Source organism: Helobdella robusta (genome assembly GCF_000326865.2).
Source record: "Helobdella robusta unplaced genomic scaffold HELROscaffold_58, whole genome shotgun sequence".
In the NCBI taxonomy this organism is placed as follows: domain Eukaryota; kingdom Metazoa; phylum Annelida; class Clitellata; order Rhynchobdellida; family Glossiphoniidae; genus Helobdella; species Helobdella robusta.
The window spans coordinates 340059-363436 of NW_008705317.1; the positions used below are offsets into that span (position 1 = coordinate 340059).

Sequence of the window (23378 nt, forward strand, 5' to 3'; positions counted from 1 at the left end):
GAGTGAGTGATTGCAAGGAATGATTTTTTACTTTTTTTTAATTTTGAAAATTTCTTCAAAATGAAATAATTTAAAATTACGCTGCTAACAAAGTTGAATGACTAAGTAGATGGATAAATGTCAGTAGATGGATGTATCCTAAATTCTCTTTGGTATGTTGATTTAGCCATTATGATATGCGTGAACTGTTTTCATTACTAAGGGCTTATGTTTTGTGAATTTTCCTCCGAGAACTACTAAGAACTGTATATGATAATATAGTAATATTGGAAACACTTTTTATTATTGAACCTCAAAAATCTAAAATCAAATTTCATAAATATATAAATGATTATAGTCATCAATGCTCATCATTCACATCAGAGTACAAGGATGATAAAAAATGATACAAAAAATTGTTCATGTTTTGTTCCTTTCACAGTAATAATAATAATAACAATAATAATAATAATATAATAATAATCCCAACCAAAAACCTTTACCCAAATATTATTGTAACTCGTCGTAATGTCGTAGCCATATGATTGAAAATATGGCAGCGGTGATTGTTTTCAGCCTCTTTGACCAGTTTGGAATTCTGATTTTTTTTAGGATTTTGATTTGTTTAAAAAAAAAATAATAATACAGTCATGATTTATGGCTGTCGCTATTTATAATGACTGAATAATATTTAAAGAGTCATTAATCATTAACCATTAAATAAAAATTTGAAAAAAAACCCGAAAACTTGAAGATTTAGAAATAAATTCATTCAAATTTACACTACATGCAGAGCGAGTTGGCGAACAAAGACGCGCCGAGACCTATCCCAGACGAAGGGGTTGAGGTAGTCGCTATTAAATTTTTCAAATTTTTTCTTAAACTTTATTTGACTTATTTATTTAACTTTTTGTTTTTAAGATGTGTAGTTGTTCTTTTCATCGAATGGGGATGGGATAATCATACATTCTGATATGGGCGCTTTATATGTGTTTTATGACCTGTGCCTGTTAATCTTTATGTTAAGTTGTGTTGTGTTGTGTTGTGTTGTGTTATGTTATGTTATGTTATGTTATTTTATGTTATCTTATGTTATCTTTTGTTATCTTTTGTTATCGTGTGTTGCTTGTAACCGGCTTCAAGTGTTACAACAATGTACAAAGTGTTACAACAATGTACAAAGTGTTACAACAATGTACAAAGTGTTGCAAACTATGTAAACTTTGAGAGTACGCTAACCTACATGTTTTGAAAAATTTTGTATTTATCTAGATTTTCATATTGTTGCAGTTTGTGAGATTTGTAAAAAAAATTCATACCCAAATGTATATACCGTCTAACTAACATGGCTTAGGTGCATAATTATTTTAATTGCAATACACTAGTCTAGCTCACAATAATGATCTGATTGTGATCCGTCTAAATATTGTCGCAAATATGCGTCAGTTGGCCTGGAATTCAAAAAACGCGATTTCAGATGTACGCGCTCAGAACGATGAAACGTAATTAATTAATTAATCAATTAATTAATTAATTATGCTGCTGATTATTTTAATCAACTTACGTGTAGATAGAGGAACAGTGAATATTTTGATTTAACTATTATTGTTGCTATTATTATTATAGCAACTTATTATTATTATTATTACTATTAAACAACATTATTCAAACAACAATTTACGTCATCAAACAACAGTCCCGCCACCTAATGATTCACAACAGTCTCCATCAACAAATGTCCAAAACTCCACCTACTTTCCACTCCAACATTATTTACTACCCAAGGACACATCAGTCAGACAACTTCGCTTCAACGTTTCAAGCTATGACGTACAACCATTTCGTTTCTAATTACGGAATCGTCAAACTAAACATTGACTCGGATGCTAGCATTTGACTTGTTACAGTTTTTTTTTAATAATCGAACCAATCTGTTTGATTTATTAAAAAAGAGTTGTACCAACTTAAACAACTGGGATGCAACCGTCACTGCTGATAGCCAAATAGGCTACAAAGTAAACTATTGAGATTGAAATTACCTTTGAAAAATTCTTTCAATTTAAGAAAACAAGACACGACAAACCAGGTGAAACGTCAATTTTTGAGGTCTGCAAAAAGTTGTTTGCCCCAGTCAACAGTTTGAAACCACTGTTCAACGTCAACGCCTGCCATAACTACTTTAACATCATCTTAAGCGACAACCAACACACAGAACATTACACAGAAGCATTACGAGTTAAACTCCCCAATTATTTAAAAGCGCACACAAAAAATGAAATAGAATATCCTTCTTGATTCAATTGAAATAAAACCGGCTCTCAAAGTGCTTTCGTTGGCACAACATGATTTCGAGTTTGCTCGCATGTCTTCACTAAAATACCAAGAAACAATAATGAACACAACCGAAAAGCACATTCCAGCGATCCATACCTCCCGTTGGTCAATGTTCACAGCCGATTTACGAGAGGTTTTGTTTAGATTTGTTAGAAAGGTACTAATTCAACAACTTCCAGCGAATGCCAACCTTTCAAGATGGGGAGTCATCCAAGCCATTGTGCCCGATATGTAACTTCCTTCAAACCAACAAACATGTGTTATCAAACTGCGGTTTTTGTCAGCACTAACTACTATCTATCTTTTCTTTTTAGAAAAAATCAAGTCGAACTCAACAGCTGATGTGTCGTGTCGTGTCGATTTATGCAGATACTGATTTCGACAACTGCCACACCGTGTCAATCCTCTTCAGTTCTCTTCGCCCTGACACCACTCTCTTTAGAAATGGGACCATTGAAATTGACGATTTGCCACGAAACAAATTTCACAAAAACCAAAAACTTAAAGTCATCAAAATATTGTCAAAACTTGGTCAATAATTTAAAAGACGATTTGGAACATTTAAAAATTGTAATTAGGACATTTGAAACTTTCCTCCTAGAAATTTTCAATCCTCTTAAGTTGTCATCTGTTATAATTTGGTTGGACCACTTTCACAACTTTCCAAATAAATCAGTCAAAAGTTCTTTTCTATCTATCGTGAGAGAAACTCTATTAATAACTAATTTTAATCAGTTTTAACTCAAATTTTTTTACACTGATTTTTAAATCAATTTGAATTCAATTTTATACTGATTTCAATTTCTTTATGTACCCACTGTTGACGAGCGGCGAGCATGGCAGATTACGCATTTAACATTTCAATTAGGTTTTAATTAGATTCGATCACATTCTATTTCACCTCATTTAATTTAATGTTTTTCTGAAAATAAGAAAAAGTTCTTATTAATATTATTATTGTTATTTATTAATTTTTATTTTTTTTGTTGGTTTTTAGGGTGAAGATGGAAAGACAAAGAGGTAAAGAATATTTATATGATTGCCAAACTATAAAACTGAAAGTACAAATTAAAATGAAAAATTCACACACACGCGCATAAATACACACGCGCGCGCGCACACTCACACACACACAAACGCACGCGCACACACGTACACACACACACAAACGCACACACACACAGACACGAATATGCACCCATCTACGTATTATAAATTTCACAAAAGCTTGCACCATCCAGTCGTCCGATAAATTACGTTACAAAAATGTGAGGAAAATTTTTATTCTTCATCAGTCACCAGGGCGAGGCCTCAAAAGTAGAGTCATCTGCACCAAGCAAAAAGGAGAATCGTGATGGGGCAAAGGTGGTTGTCTTCGAAGGGAAGGAATTGCAGAAGTATGCTACGTTCTCGTGGGTGTCTGAATCGTTGATGCTGTTGTTGCTGTTGTTGTTGATGCTGTTGTTATTGTTGAAACGGTAGTTTTTGAAGTTGATTTTGTTGTTGTAATTAACGTATTTGTAATTAATGATGTCATTATTGTAATTACTCTTATGGTAGAAATAATAGTAGTAGTAATAAAGTAATTCAATTAGCAGCAGTAGTAGCAGCAGCAGCATTAGTAGTTGTGGTAGTAGTAGCAGTAGTAGTAATATTAGTAGCAGCAGTAGTAGTAGCAGTGGTAGTAATATTAGCAGTAGTAGTAGTAGCAGTGGTAGTAGCAGTGGTAGTAATGTTAGTAGCAGTAGTAGTAGCAGTGGTAGTAGCAGTGGTAGTAATATTAGCAGTAGTAGTAGTAGCAGTGGTAGTAGCAGTGGTAGTAATATTAGTAGCAGTAGTAGTAGCAGTGGTAGTAACAATATTAGCTGCAATGTTGTAAATATTTAATTATTCGTAAATTATCACCTTTCAATCAAATAGAGAACACGGAAAGAAGAAAAAAGACGCAAACAGAAAAGATGATGATAATGACCATGATGATGATGATGGTCATGATGATGATGATGATGATGATGGCGACCACGGTCATGATGATGATGATGATGATGACGGCCACGTCGACGATGCTGATGATGATCACGATCATGATGATGATGATGCCCACCACGATCATGATGATGATGATGACCGCCCTGATCATGATAATGATGATGACGATAATGGCAATGAAAAAAAGTGGAAAAAAGCTTTGCTGAAAATTCTGGGAAAGGTTAAAAGATTATTAATTTATTTTTAGTTTCAGCTTATTACTATATTCAGCTTATTACTATATATATTATATATATATATATATATATATATATATTATAACCGCGGGAATGATTGAATTGCGCTATATAATTAATTGTTGTTATCTTGTCATATTTATTATCTTCGCTATTTGTCATCTATTGTAAACCATAGAATTTTTCCACACCATAGAGGACTGTAAAAATGTACAGTTGAGGCTATTAAGGGGCTGTTATAGCGAGGTTTCTAGCGAGGTTTGAAGCGAAGTCGTAAATGTGATTTATGTAGCAACTTGGATTAGTTTAGTTAGTGTTTCCGTTACTGTTGGCATTCAAATAAACGTTCAACAATGTTTGCGTTTGGAACAGTTGTGTTCATCTATCGAAAATCTTGAACCTACGAAATAACGATAACTTGACGATTGTAGCGATAGTTGTAGTAGAAGCAGCAGCAACAGCAGCGGCAGTAGTAGTAGTAGTAACAATTTTTATAAGCATGTAATTATATGGTAAAATCAACTTATGCTTAAATATTTGTTTCATTAACATTTTCCCAGATATATTCCAAGAAGAATTGAGATACTCTCATCTGAGTTGTGACCAGCTAAATAATTATAGCATCATCATCATATTGCCGTTATAACAATCATCATCATTATCTCCATCATCATCATCATCATTATCATTATCACCGTTGTCATCATCATCATCGTCATCATTGCAATTTTAATCAGAGCCACCACCATTCATTCATTATCCACCACGATCGTGTTTATACTTTATACGCATCTTTATCATCATCATCATCGTTATCACCACAGCAAATATTTCAATCATCATTATCAATATTATCAACTTGGTCGTCATCTTCATCTTCATTATCATCACCATCATTATCAGCACCATCATTACCTTCATCATCATCATCATTCTCGTTTCATTGGTTAAGCAACAAGATCCACTTCAGCGAATCTCTTTATTTTACTCAAGTTTAAATCAAACATTCAACAATTGGATTAATTTAATAACAAAAAACCATAATGATATTATATATTTATTTAAAATAATCACTTTTTTATGATTCTTGCGTTATAATAACTGCCATCATTAAGACTGCTTTTTCAACATTTTTCAATGCAATTCAAATGTAATTTTTATATTGTAAGGCGTTTGTTAATTAATTAATTAAACTAATTAATTAGTTATATAGTTAACGGTTATATCAAATTGATTGAATTGTTTAATTAAACTTTTTAATTACTTATTAATTATAAATTATTTTTGTTTTATACAAAACTATTGAATTGCTTGCTGTTTTCAATCAATTGTATCAACACTATTTTCTTATAAATTTTCTAAATAAATGTAAAGAAATTATTCATAGAAGCATTTTGCACTGTACTCACACACACACACACACACACACACACACACACACACACACACACACACACACACACACACACATACTCACACATACAAACACACTCACACAAGATAAAAAATATATATATAACATATAAACTGTAAAATATTCAACATTGACAACAGCAGTCTTAATAGAGTTACCGGACATTACTGAGTTATAAATTCAAATTTGTACCTATACATACAAACACATACTCAAACACCCCAAACGCGCACACACAAACTCGCAAATTCACAGACGTACGTTCTATTATGTAGATGTACATGATCTAAGGCTAGCCAAACGTCCCTTAAAAAATCTCAGATATTAATTTAATAAGAATGAATTTACATTATAATTAATTAGTGGATTTTTAATGATAAGTTAATCGTAAATGAGACAAAACAAACACACATACACTCGCACATGCGTTTGTATTTAGCTACTCTTCAATTCACGCTTCAAATGAAACTATCTCACTGAATATCATGCAGGCTAGCTGAATCGGATAATTGATGGTCTGATACATCATTCACTCATCACACACCACACGCGCGCGCACTCACGCACACACACACTTACACATGAAAAAATAAAAAATAAATAAAAAATTCTGGTTTATTGGTTATTTGCCGTCAAAATCAACTCGAAAACTATCGGAGTCTCTGATGATCTTCATAGTTTCTTCAGGTAACAAGCTGAAATAATTATTTCCAATACTTTCAGACTAATGAAAAATCCAATTTTGTAAATTACTTAAAAATATTAATAGATAACAGTTTCAAATTCGAAGCTGCAAATTTATCCAAGTTTACAAAGTTTTACAGATGAAATCGCAATTGACGATACTTGTTGAATGCAGCTAAAATCCACAATTTATTTGGAACGAAGATGTGCTTCTTGTCAGCCAAAACGCCATCCAATATAGCTTGCGCCGCCTCATCTGGCGACATAGAAACTAATGTCCTTACCATTTGAAATTATTTGATTAAATAATTTTTGTATAGTGAGTAATTTATTAGATACTATGTGGAAGTTCGACCACAAAATGAGAAAATAATCCCGAGATTAATGTTAGAACTCATCAAAGAATCAATTGCACGAACTGTCTGTTAGGTCGGATGATGCTTCGTAGTAGTGGGGTGTCAATAGATGCAGGATATACGATGGACACCTGAAGGCCTGTCTTTCCACTCTGAAGGAACTCTTCGGCCAGAGATTCGGATAAACCTCTTACAGCAAATTTTGTGGCACTTGAATAAAAATGTTTTTGTTAATCAGTATAGTTGAAGTTTTTATTATTTTATTTCAAATTAAATTTTCAGAGTTGAAACAATGACTGATTGTAAATTCAATTTAGATTTTGAGAAGTAGCAAGAATATAACAAGATTGAGAGACTGTTTGTTTAACTGATTGTTTTAAAATATCGCTAAACGTTTGGGAAAAAAATATTTCTAGATGAAATATTTTGGAGATATCAACGTGTAATCAGCAGCGTTTGCCTCTCCAATGCAGCCAGCAATGGAAGATAAGTTGACGATGTGACCATCATTTTTTCTGTACATTTCTGGCAAAAATTCCTGTATTGTCTTAAAACAAACATTTACTTTTAAATTCAAAAATTATAACAAAATTTATCATTGAAAAAAAATTCAAACCAACCCAAAACATGGCCATCAAATTGATATTAACAATTCTTTTGATATCTTCCTCAGTCTGGTTCCTGAAGTTCTTATAGTTGATGACTCCGGCGTTGTTAACAAGGATGTCCACCTCCCCCAGATCTCTGCGAACCATCTGAGCCACCCTTGCCACATTCTCCTTCTTGGAAACGTCACACACGTACGAGTGGCAGGGGGCATTCAGGGCCGACACCTGGCTGGCCGTCTCGTCGCATGTCGCCTGCAATTACGTTAGTTCTACTCTACTTCTATTTTTTTATTGTAGTTTTTGACATTAAAAAAATTTTGTTTGAAAATCTTAGGGATTATTTTGAAACGTTTAATGATTGTGTTTGTACTTTTTCATATCTAACTATTTGCATCAATATCTTCACGAGTAGGTCAACAATTTTCACCTATCGAATTATTTATGAACCTGGAAAAGGCAAATTTTTTTAAACAACTTTCTGGTTATATATTTATTATTTCATTAAACGTTTACTCAAGCAGATTTTTTAAATAATCGCACTTTGAATCAATCAATTCATTTCCATAGTGCCGATTAGGATGTGTCTGACTGCTCCTAGATTGATTTAGTAAAAACATAGGTCTTGGAATCCGTTCTAAACTTTGTAAGTGGTGAAAGAAAACGAAGTGAATTTTGGAGAAGAAGACCAAATCAGCCAAAACAGATTCAAACGTGAAAGTATTCAGTTGGAATTAAGAAATAGTTAGAAAATCGTGATTCAACCCACTCAGGCTTGGTTAAAATGTTCAATGAAAGGTACATCATTTCAATTGATATCGTTCGTCAACTTTGCCAAAACTTGTGGAATTAAACATTTCAGCTACCAACTGCAAATCAACAGAACTTCAAGTAAATGTACTGCTACGAGCCACACTAAATATTGAAACACTAATAAAACTTCAGCCATGATGAAGTTAATACTGATGCATTTAACACTTACTATTGAACCCAAAAAAAAAAAAAACATAGAAAATTATATCATCAAAAATTGTCGTAAAGTCGACCAATCTGTAAATATTTCAGATGATAATAATTTGAAGCTTCATCGAGATTTTGATATAAAAATATTTTTAAATATTACACGATGCTTTTTAGTAACTTTACATTTTTTTAAATTAATTTAAAAATTCGTTTTTTATTATTGAATGAAGCTAATTTTCTGAGCCACTTCTTGATGCAAGTAGACAAGGCAAGAGACGAAACTATAACTTATACAACAAATCACATTTTTAGTGTAAGCTTTATAATATAAACGTAGTTAAACTTAACGGCAGCAAATATTTACAAACTTCATGGATGTCCCACAAAGCCAGTTTAGTTTTTTGAGCGGCAAACTTGAGGGCTAGTTGCCTTCCAATGCCCCCACCAGCTCCGGTTATCAGCACCACCTTCCCGCTTATATTTTTCCGCTTCAATGGAAAAATTTTTTTGAAAATTTCTTTTAACAGGCTGCATAAAATCAGCATGACATAATAAATTTTGTTGAAATACGTTGCAATGACCATTTTGTGATATTTTTCTAATTTAATTATTAAGAATCGTAAAGAAATTTGAAATCATGATAATTCATTAACGTTGTATATTTAGCTACGACATGTTGCTGTTTTTATCATTGCGGATCGATATTGCTGACGCAACGACAATCGTAAGTACACGTAGGTATGTTTAATACGTGTGTGTGTATCCAACCTACTTACCTATCGTAGTTGATAGTTGATAGCTGATGGTAACTTGACTCTGCAATTAATGATGTATTCAACAAATGATATTTTCGTGATATTTAACGATTTTTTGAAAATTTCATTTCAAAGGGCTCAGTCAAGCAAATATTCGGCTAAAATTTTCAGGTTTTGAAAATGTAAAAGAATTCTTCGTTGCCATGTGACTTTGTTGTTCTTTATAATGAATTTGACTTAGATTTTTTCAAAAAGATTTGTGGAGAGTTAAATGGGGATGATTATGTTGCAATCAAAACTTGTTCTCTAAGTTATATAATTTCAATATAGCAAAAGCAATTGATGATTACAAAATCAGCTTATGAATATCACAAACATGACTATTTGAGATTTACGTTCCATAATTGTATTGTACCTAGCTATGCATTGTTAGCCTTTACAAACATAAAGACTGCATAACAAAAAATGGTGTATTTTCCAATTTTTGGTTGTTGGTGATTTTTGAATGTTCTTTTTGCAACATTTAAGACCATCGTGAGTATTTGTGACGTATGTTTGAAGTTCAGGTGGGACATCTTAAAAAATGGCAGACTTTTTAAAATCCATGTTTCAATTTTTCTTTGACCAGCTTGGAGAGATTATTGTAGCGACCATCTTCATAACGATTTATGAGTTGTATCTTCTTAAAAAACCAAAAGATATAAAAGGAAATGTAGTTCTGATAACAGGCGCTGGCGGGGGCATTGGAAGGCAATTGGCCCTCAAGTTCGCTGCTCATAAAACTAAACTGGCTTTGTTGGACATCGACAAAGTTTGTAACTCAGGGTCAAAATTTAGTTATGCAAAATAATTATACTGTTGAATTGTTATTTATTAAGGTTCAATTTAAAAAATTTTTAATCAGGATAATTGAAAACAAACAGACAGATTAGAAAATAATAAATTTATTGAACTGCAGAGCAGATGTGACGAGACGGCAAGTGAGGTGAGAGCACTAGGCAGCACATGCTACTCGTATGAATGTGATGTTTCCATCCAGGAAGCAGTGGCAAGTGTAGCTCGGCTGGTACGTCGGGATCTGGGAGAAGTGGATATCGTGGTTAACAATCCATGCCGCATTGACCCAGCATCTCATGCTAACTTGAAAGGAGAGGAATCTCAACCATTTAGTTTTACAAATATTTTCGGATCTCTCTGGGTTGGTTTTGTTTGACAAAGTACTTTCATTCGAATAAAATTATGGTAATTAATTACCAAAAGCTGTTTTTTGATAATGTAGTTTTATTTTTTAAATTTGTTTTTATGAATAAAATTATTCGTTAAAAGTTATTATATTTTTTTTATAAAATCAATGTATTGACTTGTAAGCAAAAACTGAGGGATGTTTTTAAAAATAATATAAAATACAAACATGGGGAACACGTTGTAGTAATGATAAAGATGCTCGGCACTGCAGTAGCATTGATAAGGTTCAAATGTAAAGAGATTGACCAAATTCTAAAGCCATGCTAATTCCCGTTTAATCCCGTTTCGGTGGGGGATAATTTCCAAAATCCTTAGTTTTTTTTTATAATTTCTGTTTAGTTTGTCACTATATTTTACACAAAATCTTCCATATTTTGAAGAAAAAATTCTTTCATGGACTGATGAGTAAGGATGCATCCCCGAATTCCCCTTCTTTTGATCTGCCGCTGATTATAAGCAACATGTTTGATTAACGCGAAGTACTGTGTTTTAGTATAATAATTTACACAGAATCTTCCATATTTTCCGCTTTCATGGTCAGGTGCGGAGGGAAGCACCCGCATTACCACCACTAGATCCGCCACTGATCATAAGCAATAAGTGTGTATTTATTGCCACTGTGTGCTTGTTGTTGATATCTTGAAAAATTTTGTTGAAGAAAGAACTTTTTAAAAATTTTATTAACAGATAATCGGAGAATTTCTGCCAGTAATGAACGCCAGGAAGAAAGGTCACATAGTGAACATTTTCAAAACTGTGGCATACTTCTTAGTGGATTATGTGTTGATCTCACATTTTTTCAAATTATTTTGTTACAATCTTTTAACACAATATTTTCAGTTACTATAATCGTTAATTTTTTTATTGTTATTACTATAATTATTAAAATTTTTAGAATCTTCACTGCTGTTGTAACTGAAAACTCTTCCACAATATAGGATAGACAATTGGAAGAAATCTTCAAAAAATTCCTCATTCCATATAGATGCTGGCATTCATATAACCAGTGTTCATCCCACCAAGCTTGATTATAAAAAGCTTCTAGAAACCCATTACCTATGGTAAATTTTTTGAAAAAATCATTTTTTAAAGTTTTATTAACTATATCAAAAAAAAGGTTAGTATTGGTTTTTTTTTATAAATTTTGATGTTATTTTTGCGATTTTTGTCCAATTCTTACCACCTATTATATTTAAAAATATGAAAATCGTTTTACAATCAATAATTTTTTCATATAGAAATAAGCAAAAAATATTTAAAACACGTCATGATAATTTAAATTTTTCGCAATTTCATTCAAACAAAAGTAACGTCCAGTTAGCGCCAGTTAAAACGGCTGTAGACATGATTATAAGTGGTGTGCTAGTTAATGAGAGAATCATCTCAGTTCCGAATGTACTCTGGGAAATTATCCCAAGAAATAAGTTAGTCCGTCAAAACATCTCAATATTTATTGCCTCAGATACTATTTCTTACTATTGGAATATTATTGTTTTTGGAAAATTGGATTTGTTATATATAAAGTTTGTTTGTAAATAATGTCGTTTATAATATAATTTTTATTCAAATTCAAAGCAATTTTCTGGAGAGAAAGATGAAATTCATCAGAGCTTTCTATGATTTCTGAGACATCTGCCGACAGTTCTGAGCGAAGATTTTTCAAGATATTCACGTTAAACATTTTTGTAATCCTTTGTTCTAAACGGACATTATATTTTTAGATGTTTGATGCTTTTTTAATGACTTGATTGAAACAGTTGTGAGTTAAATATTATGTAGCATTAATAAATTGCTTCAATACTTGAACTTTTTCCAAATTTATTGAATTTTACAAAATTATTTTAAAATTTGTTATCGAATAACTTTTTTTTGGGCTTGTCTTTAACTAATACTGTTTATTATCGTTTAAATATTTTGTTTTTGGCATAATAGAGAGTAATTATTTTTTTAAATTCAAATATATGTTTTTACTTTTTGCCTTTTTGAAATTGATACCATAAATAAAAAGCCAGTAAAAATATCGAGGCTAAGTAAGATTAGTTAAATTGACAGCTATTTATTATTAAATATATTATTATTGTTTATTATTATTATTTATTGTTATCTGTAAAGTAAAATTTAGAAAAACTGTTCCTATGTCATAAAATTCTATACCGGGTAACTAATTTTATCTTGCATCTCGAGACAACTCCTCCAGACAAACGTTTTAACGAAATAAAATTACGTTCTGTCCTGTTATAAGGCTTAGTTTAAAGTTTAAACTTTAAACGCTCAGAATGTGTTTATTGACATGAAATAATTAAATAGATGATTGGTTCGTTGAATTTGAGATGTAAATAGATTGGCGAATCGTATATTGTTACCATTGTATTTGATATTTTAGATATTCGAGATTATTTTTTACTTATTTATGAAAATTAATAAAGGTTAATTCATGAATAACGATAAAGGATATTGCGCGTTCTAAAAAATTCAACGATTTTGAATGGCTACCTGTTAACGATACGATACGATATGATGCGATACTATCTGCTACCTATTGATGAATATTACCATTAAATTACTTATCTAAAAATACCTATTCAGACTAACGAAATTCGGCATACGGGGCATGTCAGAGTCACTGGCAGAGGACTTCGTAGCCCACAAAAAATTTGGCATCCACATCTCTATCGTCTACCCAACTGATGTTGACTCTCAATTGTTCAGAAAAGTAACCTTCGCCAAGTACATTTTGTTATTTGGTTTTTGTATAATTTCGCATAATTTTTTTTAATTTATGATTTTTTCTGTTTTTATTTAAGATTACAATACAAATTTTTTAAATGTGCAGAGCGCCATTTGTCTGAGTGAGTTATATTAAGTGGCAAGCTAAAGTTAGTTGCCGAGTGTGGAATTTTTTGATATGGCAAGTTTTTTCATATGTTATGCCTTCAATTTTTAATTTTTTAGACATCTTAAAACAATAACATCAGATAAATTTTTCATATTCAATATTCAAAATGGGAGATTTTTATTTAGATAAAAAATTTTAAATTGCCAAAAAAGGAGCTTATACGATGTGAATTTTCTGATTGCAATTAAAGATATTGATTTGTCTGAAAATGCTGCCTAGCTAACAAAAATTAATTTATTTTTGATTAAAAAAAACATTCAACTTAACGCAACGCTCATAGCTTCATTTGTACAATTATAAACATTACACTAGCAAACAAGGAAACATTACTTTTCAGCCTATCTAAAATGTTTCTTTTCATTTCAAATTTTGTCTAATCACATTAATATAATTTCTTTTTTTTTGCATTTTACGGCGTTTCAGCTCTGATAGGCTATCTTCATGCCTTCGTTGTGAATCTTTTTTAATTTTTTTTTTTTAAATATAATTTGTTAATTTGTACAGAAACTTCACCCCACTCAGTGTGGAAACTGCAGTGGACATAATGATGGAAGACATCCTAGCCAACCGGAAACATATCTTCGTGCCAAACAATCTCTGGAGGGCAAAGGCTATAAATAAGTAAGTATATAGGTCAAGGTCAAGGCGAACAACGTAACGTACAACAATTCCTACACACACAAACTTGACCTGACATAACCCCACATGGGAAAAACATTCCATTACACCTATACAATGTTTATGTGATATCTTAAAGATTGTTTTTATCCTCTTATAAAATATACCCTTTTATTTTGTTTTCCAAGTTTGTTCCTCGAAGGAACGATGAGGATTGTCCGCAGTTTCGACGAAGGTCAAATCAGTTTTGATGAAAAATAATTCAACGGGAAATTCACAAGGAAGTTTTTTTAGGGGATTGGCTTTAACATTAACCTTACTGACGTTAATAAGGAGTCCTTTTAAATTTTTGCTCGTTGTGAACTTTTTCAAATGAAACATCAACGTTGTTAGCCTTTTAAGATAAGCACGTAACACTGAGGCAGTCGAAAATATATAACACTCTCAATTCAACGCTTTCGTCAACTTATTTCCAAGAATGAACTAAACTTGAAGCAAAGAGTTATATAGAGAGTTTTATTTATTACGCAGTTATATAGAGATTTATTGCACGGTTATATAGAGTATTATTGCAGGGTTATATAGAGTTTTATTGCGCGATCATATAGAGTTTGCACAGACAAAAACACACACACATACATACACACATACATAAATACATACATGCATACATTCGTTTTGTTTGCTTTGTGTGTTATCCTCTTTACCTTACTTTTTTCTTCGTAATCGTACAAATAGGTAGGATTAATCCGTAAGTTGAGCTAATTGAACATAGGTAGGTGAGTTAATTCAGTGAACATAGGTAAGTTAGGGACTCTATTCTTTCATTCTTACGTTCTGGTTTATTTGTATTGTATTGTTTGTTTTTTTATTCAACACAACACCAACAACAACAATCAAACACGACAATCAGCACAATATTACTTTCGTTATATTTTAGTTAAATTTCGTTATATCTTGTTTTAGTCAAGTTATTTATAATTTCTAAACTTATTCGTTTATTTTACTGTTATCATTGTTTATTTATTTTTAAATTGCATTATTCAACACACACACACACACACACACATGCGGCCCTTCAAAGGTTAAATAGTTCTCAATGCGGCCCTCGCAGTAAAATGTTGGCCCACTCCTGTTTTATGTAACTCATTCCTAAACCAAACTTCTCAATCTCTTTTAAAATATATTAATTCTTGTCTGTACCATAAACTGTGAAAAGTAAAAAAATAATTTTGAGAAATTTGAACGCACCTTTATAAAATTCTTCAACAACAACTTGTAAATTGCCTTGATATATTATCAAGCTATCAAGAAAAACCTCGAGATAGTGTAAGAGATGTAATGCTAAATGCACTTGGCTCAGAATATAAAATGATCAGTTGATTTAACGTTTTTGTCCTAAACAAATAATTTGAGCAAAACAAATTTTCATTCGCAGATTGTGGTGGATCATAAAATATACATACAATATTATCAGAGTGATTTCAGTGAAGAGTCCTTTTGGTGAAACGAAAAAAATAAAAATTTTCGAATACACTTTTCAAGTTTATAAATAAAAAAACATTGATGAATTGTTTAACGTGAATTATTAAAAAAATTAATGAAAAATTAATTTCACCTAAACATTTTATAAAAATAATAAATAATTAAAAGAAACATAAACACTGCTTAGGGGTTAACTAAGTTTTTAAAAAGTAATACATAGACAAATAATACATAGACAAATAATACCCAGACAAATAATACATAGACAAATAACATATAGACAAACAACGCATAGATAAATTACACATAAACGCATAAGAAATACATAGACAAATACAAATAGACAGACAACATTGACACAAAATACAAAGATAAATAATACATAAACATAAAATAAATGCATAAGCAAATAATACATAAACATAAAATAAATACATAGACAAATAATACATAGACAAATAAAACATAGACAGTTATTTTTTTGAATTTTTTTGTTCTTGCTGGAGAGCCTTCCTCTGCCTCTTGACCAATTCACTTGGAAACTTCTTGAAGCAGGCCTTGCAGATAGGCTTGCAGTCGAATTCTATGAATTTCGTTCTGCAGATAGATAGGTAGGTAGATAGGTAGGTAGGTAGGTAGGTAGGTAGGTAGGTAGGTAGGTAGGTAGGTAGGTAGGTAGGTAGGTAGGTAGGTAGGTAGGTAGGTAGGTAGGTAGGTAGGTAGGTAGGTAGGTAGGTAGGTAGGTATTTTTTTCGTATTGTTTTTGTATCGTGTAATAAGCCCGATTAGTTAAGAATAATTCGTAAATGATTTAAGTTATTAAACAAAAAAATAATGATTGAAAATGATTAAAGATATCATCACTTCAACCGTCTTATCTCCTTTTCATCATCATCATCATCTTCGTCACAACCATCATCATCATCGCCATTTCTTTGATCACCATCATCATCATTATCATCTTCAGCCCCACAATCATCATCATTATTACAATCACCATCATCATCGTCGTCGCCACTTATATCATCACCATCATCATCGTCATCATCATCATCAATTTACTTATTGTCCATCTTCCGATCACAGAGGGAGCAGCTGAAATGACCGCAGCACCATTCCTTGTTGAAAGCAGTGAAAGCTGATGGATAATAAGCAACAACATTAATAATAATAATAATAATAATTTGTGTTGTTGATGTGTTGCTGTTGATGTGTTGTTGCTGCTGAAGTTGTAATTGTTAGTGCTGATGTTGTTGTCATTAATGTCATTCATTTATTACTCACTGTCTCCCGTGATGACAGAGTTGCAGTAGAAGCACGTATTGCCGAATGCCTATTGGTTAAATTTGCGCGGGAAAACTTAATGATGGTGATGATGATGATGATTAGGTGATGACGATGATGATGCGAAAACTTTGCATTACTCATAAAAGCCATGAAAACAAATGAATTATTCACGATTTCATAATGCATGACGCATTAATTCACGGCGTAACAATTCATGACGTAACAATTCACAATTCACGGCGTAACAATTCACAATTCATGACCGTCAAACCAACCTGGAAGTAGTGAGTCTCACAATAGGCCAAGCCCCTCTTCTCGTAATGTCGGTTGCCGAAGAATGGTTTTTCACATTTGCAGCAGACAAAATGCTGTTGTTGTTGTTGTGTGTGTGTGTGTGTGTGTGTAAGAAAGAAAGAAAAAAGAAAGAAAGAAAGAGTGAGAGAGAAAGAGAGAATGTGTGTGTTTGTCTCTATAGTATCTGAGTTTGTAAAGCTTAATTTGTTTGCTCAACGTAATGTTTGTTCAAGTCAAAGAGAATTTGTCTCTATGTGCTTCCATCGTAAAATTCAAATAAAAATGTCTCTGGCTGTTTCATTTGGAAAAATAACCTTCCAATGAAACTTTTTGTGGAGATGATTTGGGATCAAAATGCAAACATCCATCCATCCATCTATCCATCCATCCATCCATCCATCCATCCATCCATCCATCCATCCACATTACATCCATCCATTCGTTCCAGCATTTAAATGTATTTGATTGCAAGCATACACTTTAGAATAAACAAGCAGGCAGCCAACAAATCAACAAACCAACCAAACTATCAACCAACCAGCCAGCCAACCAACCGACCAATCAACCAACCAACCAGCCAGCCAACCAACCGACCAATCAATCAACCAACCAATCAACCAACCAATCAACCAACCAGCCAACCTCAGTATGCCAGATCTTTCCAAGGGCATGCACTGCTCTTTCTTCAATAGGTCTCCTGGGTATGAGTTCATGTTTCGGCAACAACATCAGCAACATTAGTCCAATTGAAGAAGAACATTTTTATGAGCAGTGTCGGGAATAAAATATAATCATTAAGCAAAACATCATAAAAATTGAAAAAGATTAATTTTATTTGAAATCACAAACGCGCCCACCTACACGCCGCACATATTGGAATTCCCATCTTGTCGTGGCAACGTAAGCAATACAACTCGTGATCTTTTTCGCGGGCCGATGACGTCAATTCGCAACTAGGGATGTGCGAAAATATCAAAATAAAATGTCATTCATAGAACTGGAGGGCCGTCAACCGGCCCACGGACGGACCAATCAGATTGGGGTAAAAAATGTCAATCGACCGACCCGCAATCGTGGCATTTGAAGTGGTAGGCATGAAAGACTTCGTGGTTGAACCTCAAAAAGTCATTCTCATCTACGACAGTCCTGATGACGATAATGACGATGATGGTTTTTAATGATGCATGCATATGATGATGATAATAATGATGATGATGATGATGATGATGATGATGATGATGATGATGATGATGATGATGATGATGATGATGACGATGGTGGTTTTTAATGATGCATATGAAGACGATAATAATGAGGATGATGAGGATGATGATGATGATGATAATGACGGTGGTGGTTTTTAATAATGAACATGAATATGATGATGATAATAATAATGACGACGACGATGATGATAATGATGAGGAAGATGGCCATCATCATCATCATCATCAGACTAACTTGCACTTGAAGCAAATGTGCTTGCCGACCAATCTGGCTTTCTCTTCCTCATTACAAGATTTACACAAGGCTCTAGTAGTGATGATGATGATGTTGGTGATATAATGATGATGATGATATGATGATGACGATGAAGATCATGATGGTGATAATGATGGTAATGCTTGGTGATTGTGATGATGATGGTGATTATGATAGTTAAATGGGATTGATGATGATGATCATTCAAATAATGACAACCATGGCCAAAAAAGTCAATCTCAAATGCAGTCAGTCAGTTCATCAATCAACCAATCAACCAACCAACCGACCGACCAACCAACAAACCATTCAATCAATCAGCTGACCTATTTCCGGTTTTAATGAATCCGACATCGGCCAGTTGGGCGGAGCATTGTGCACATAGGAAGCAGTGTGGATGCCAATTCGTGTTCATAGCTTTTATAACACGGCCCAGGATAAATTCCTCTAAAAACGATAATTATTATTCCTGTCTAAAAACTGAGTTTAGCTCTGGCTCTCCCGTTGTTGGCATTTTGCTATTAATAACAAAATGCCAACAACGGGAGAGCAATGGCCCGGCCCCATTTCCTCTAGATCTGCCACTGACGGCAACAACAACAAAAACATCAACAACATCACCAACAACAAGAACAACAATATCAAAAACATTCACATTAACAACAGCAGCAGCAGCAACAACAACAAAAACATTCACATTAACAACTGCAGCAACAACAACAACAACAAAAACATTCACATTAACAACTGCAGCAACAACAACAACAAAAACATTCACATTAACAACTGCAGCAACAACAACAACAATATCAAAACATTCATACTAACAACAACAGCAGCAACAACAACAGCAACAACAACAACAGCAACAACAGCAAAACAACAACAACTTACTACATGATGAACAGTAGGGCGCGAACAATATCTGAAAATCGTGAGCGCAATACAGCCTGCCCTCAAACTATATTACGAAGAATAATGAAATAATTATTACAACATTAATTACAATAATAACAATAATTATAACTAGAATAATTATAAGTGTAATATTTATATAATTATTATTATTATTATTATTATTATTTACAATAATTATATGATTATATGATTAGCAATACCAATTATATAGAGTAAAGAAATTAATGTGTGGATGATTGGACGAAAAACTGACGGATGAATGAACGAATTGATTGATAAATGGATGAATATTTGAATGGATGAATGAATATTTGAATAAATTGATGAATGGATGAATGAACGGATGGATGGATGGGTGCATGAAAAAACGAACGAACGAACGAACAAATGAATGAAGAATGTTTTCATTTGACTTGAAGCTTTCCTCTTTTTTTAAATGAAAATAATAAACAAATAAGTGAGTGATCAAACAAACTGACAATTAAATAAATGAATGAATGAATGGTTGAATGAATGAATAGACGGATAGATAGATGGATGGATGAATAAATAAATGAAAGAATGAATGAATGAATTAATTAATTAAAGAATGAATAAATGAATGAATAAACAAATTAACGAACGAACAAACAAACAATCAAACAAACTGACAATTAAATAAATGAATGAATGAATGGTTGAATGAATGAATAGACGGATAGATAGATGGATGGATGAATAAATAAATGAAAGAATGAATGAATGAATTAATTAATTAAAGAATGAATAAATGAATGAATAAACAAATTAACGAACGAACAAACAAACAATCAAACAAACTGACAATTAAATAAATGAATGAATGAATGGTTGAATGAATGAATAGACGGATAGATAGATGGATGGATGAATAAATAAATGAAAGAATGAATGAATTAATTAATTAATTAAAGAATGAATAAATGAATGAATAAACAAATTAACGAACGAACAAACGGACGAACAAACGAAGAAGTGAATGAATGAATGAATGAATGAATGAATGAATGAATGAATGAATGAATGAATGAATGAATGAATGAATGAATGAATGAATGAATGAATGAATGAGTGAGTGAATGAACGAGTGAATGAACCTCGAAGAAAATTCCGTCAGGAAACTGTTGAAAACACTGAGCACATCTGCAGATAAATGTGAAGTAGAAAATAATCTTTATCATTGAACTTCCAACTTCAGTTAACTAATTTTTCATTTACTTGTTACAATTTTAAATGCTTGATAAATTTAAAAAAAAAGTTAATCATGAGAAGAAGAAGATAATGATGATGATGGTGAAAATGATGATGATGATGAAGATGAAGAAGAAGATAATGATGATGGTGAATGGGGTTAATTATAAAGTTGGCCAAAACAATTACCACCACATTAATTATTATACAAGCAGCCCTAAGAAATGCATAGCAATTAGTATTAGCTTGCTCAGTCGTAATTCGTAATTATTATCATTTTTGTGATGTTAGTGAGAGAGTGAGTGGGTGGGTGAATGAATGGGTGATCGATTGAATGAGTGAGCGAGTGAGTGAGTGAGTGAGTGAGTGAGTGAGTGAGTGAGTGAGTGAATTATTGAATGTTCAACTTTGTTTGTGTTAGATAGAATACACACACATATGGTACATTTCAACAAATAAATTAACACCACCATCATCATCACACCACCATCATCATCACACCATCATCATCATCACACCATCATCATCTTCCCAACATCATCATCGTCATCATTATCATTGTTATTATCATCAATAACATCAACAGTGACACCAACAACAACATCAAAAAGACATTAGCAGAAGGAGCATTAATGTAATTGTAATGCGACAAATGACATTGGTAGATAAGCTCACATTCGTTTCGTTCTGCATTGAATGGGCCTTTTGTAAGAAAATTTCAAAAATTTAGTTACTTTTTCTACTAGCGCTGCTGCTGCTACTGCTACTACTACTACTACTGCTAATACCACTACTACTACTACTGCTAATACCACTACCACTACTACTACTACTACCACTACTACCACTACTACTACTACTACTACAACTATTACTACTACTACTTCCGTTCATCCTTTCAGCAGCTGCTATTATCACTGCAACGGTTTATTTGTAAACTGCCTGTTGAACATAAAATGGATTCAAAAAAAGGAGTTACATAGATTCATAGCTAATACAGTACATGAAGAAGTTAAAAGTTATTAATAGCATGTTCTAGTTGCTAATACTACTGCTACTACTGCTACTACTACTACTACTACCACTACTACCACTACTACCACTACTACCACTACTACCACTACTACCACTACTACCACTACTACCACTACTACCACTACCACTACCACTACCACTACCACTACTACTACTACTACTATTACTACTACTACTACTACTACTACTACTACTACTACTACTACTACTACTACTACTACTACTACTACTATCACTACTACTACTGCTACTACTCTTGCTATTTGGATGGCCAGGCTCTATAGAATTCAAAAATTCTGGTAGAATTTTTTGTTTTTTTGCTACAAAATAAACCTTCTTTCGTTTCGCTATTACTCAAGCTGCTAGCTTCACCTAAAATACTACCTTTTATTACTACAATCGCTAGTGCTATTACTACTATGGCAGAGTTCTATTACAACGTTATGCTATTGTATTGGCTAGATTGTTTGAGATTGTATGAGGGTTTGTTTTGTAATAACCTGCTATATTTTAAAACACTTGTGTAGTCATTCATTTTTTAAGAAAATAATAAAATAAATAATAAGGACCATAACACCATAACACAACAACTTTATAATCATCGTTATCATTAACAACAACAGCAACATTAAATTCATCACCATCAACAACAACAACATCATAATCATGATGAACAACAACTTAGACAACACTCACACGAAGCATTTTTGGTGCCACACTTTTCCATTTAAGTTGACCATGGCTTCATTCAGGCTGAATGCGCCCCTGCAAAACTCGCATTTGTCGTTTGTGATGTTTTGTATTTGTTGCTCTGCTTCTGTGGTAATGGTGGTTTGTTTACTGTTTCCAACATTGAAGCTGTTGTTGTTGTTGTTGTTGCTTGGTGGTATGAATTCGAAATGACCTTCACCACTGTTGTTGTTGTTGTTGTTGTTGTTGTTGTTGTTGTATGATGAGATGTTGTTGTGACTCATGCTGGCGGCGTGGTTGTTGATGTCGTTGGCAGACCGGGCAGTGGTATTGTGGTCTTGTTGTGAGAGGAGTTGCAGTTGTTTTAGATGTTGCTGAAGAAGTTGTTGCTCGTGTTGTTGCAGAGGCTGTTGCTGTTGCACGGCGTTCATCAGCTGGCTCTTCCTACTCACCCGCCTTTGCAGCAGGTTGCCCTCCTGGTTGCAGGCCGAGAGCGGTCGCAGACGCAGAATCGGTTGCGGTTTCTGTTGGCAGTTGCTTGAAAGGTTGTTGCTGGAGTTGAAGTGATGCTTTTGAGGCTGTTGCTGCTGTTGTCGCTGGTGTTGTTGATTTTGCTCAGTTTCTTGTTTTTGGTACTGTTGTTGGCACCGCTGTTGGGGGTGAATATTTTTTGACATTTTAAATTTTTTGAAATTCGGCTTCTCGATTCTAAATTATCTTTCTCAGGTAATAATTATCTCAAACTTTATTATATCCGGCTACGTGTATTATAAAAAACTGTGGTTGCATCAAACGTCTATCTATTTATTAATATTTTAATATTTGAAGGGAATTTGGATAATGAAAAGTGACAAAGAAGCAAGCGAACTCAGCCATTTACTTAGAACGATCTTAACAAAATAAT

General features: G+C 32.8%; 3 protein-coding genes across 3 annotated transcripts; 1 reads left to right on the forward strand and 2 right to left on the reverse strand.

Annotated features, from left to right (window-relative positions):
* Positions 1 to 6770: 6770 nt before the first annotated feature.
* HELRODRAFT_87424 (hypothetical protein) lies at positions 6771 to 9144 on the reverse strand (the record flags this gene model as incomplete). The annotated part of the gene is made up of 5 exons (XM_009028709.1): positions 6771 to 6915; positions 7056 to 7202; positions 7433 to 7539; positions 7613 to 7852; positions 8929 to 9144. 5 exons carry the CDS (start codon positions 9142 to 9144, stop codon positions 6771 to 6773), a joined length of 855 nt encoding a protein of 284 aa, XP_009026957.1.
* A 775-nt stretch (positions 9145 to 9919) lies between these two features.
* HELRODRAFT_87437 (hypothetical protein) lies at positions 9920 to 14081 on the forward strand (the record flags this gene model as incomplete). The annotated part of the gene is made up of 5 exons (XM_009028711.1): positions 9920 to 10126; positions 10274 to 10513; positions 11248 to 11342; positions 13147 to 13287; positions 13961 to 14081. 5 exons carry the CDS (start codon positions 9920 to 9922, stop codon positions 14079 to 14081), a joined length of 804 nt encoding a protein of 267 aa, XP_009026959.1.
* A 1589-nt stretch (positions 14082 to 15670) lies between these two features.
* HELRODRAFT_102897 (hypothetical protein) lies at positions 15671 to 22563 on the reverse strand. The gene is made up of 13 exons (XM_009028752.1): positions 22481 to 22563; positions 20656 to 20701; positions 19517 to 19583; positions 18949 to 19069; positions 18602 to 18673; positions 18206 to 18286; positions 17998 to 18093; positions 17783 to 17837; positions 17122 to 17214; positions 16844 to 16892; positions 16622 to 16697; positions 15938 to 16156; positions 15671 to 15859 (listed from the first exon to the last, which is right to left on the reverse strand). Exons 1-12 carry the CDS (start codon positions 22522 to 22524, stop codon positions 16033 to 16035), a joined length of 924 nt encoding a protein of 307 aa, XP_009027000.1. The 5' UTR covers positions 22525 to 22563; the 3' UTR covers positions 15671 to 15859; positions 15938 to 16032.
* Positions 22564 to 23378: the final 815 nt, after the last annotated feature.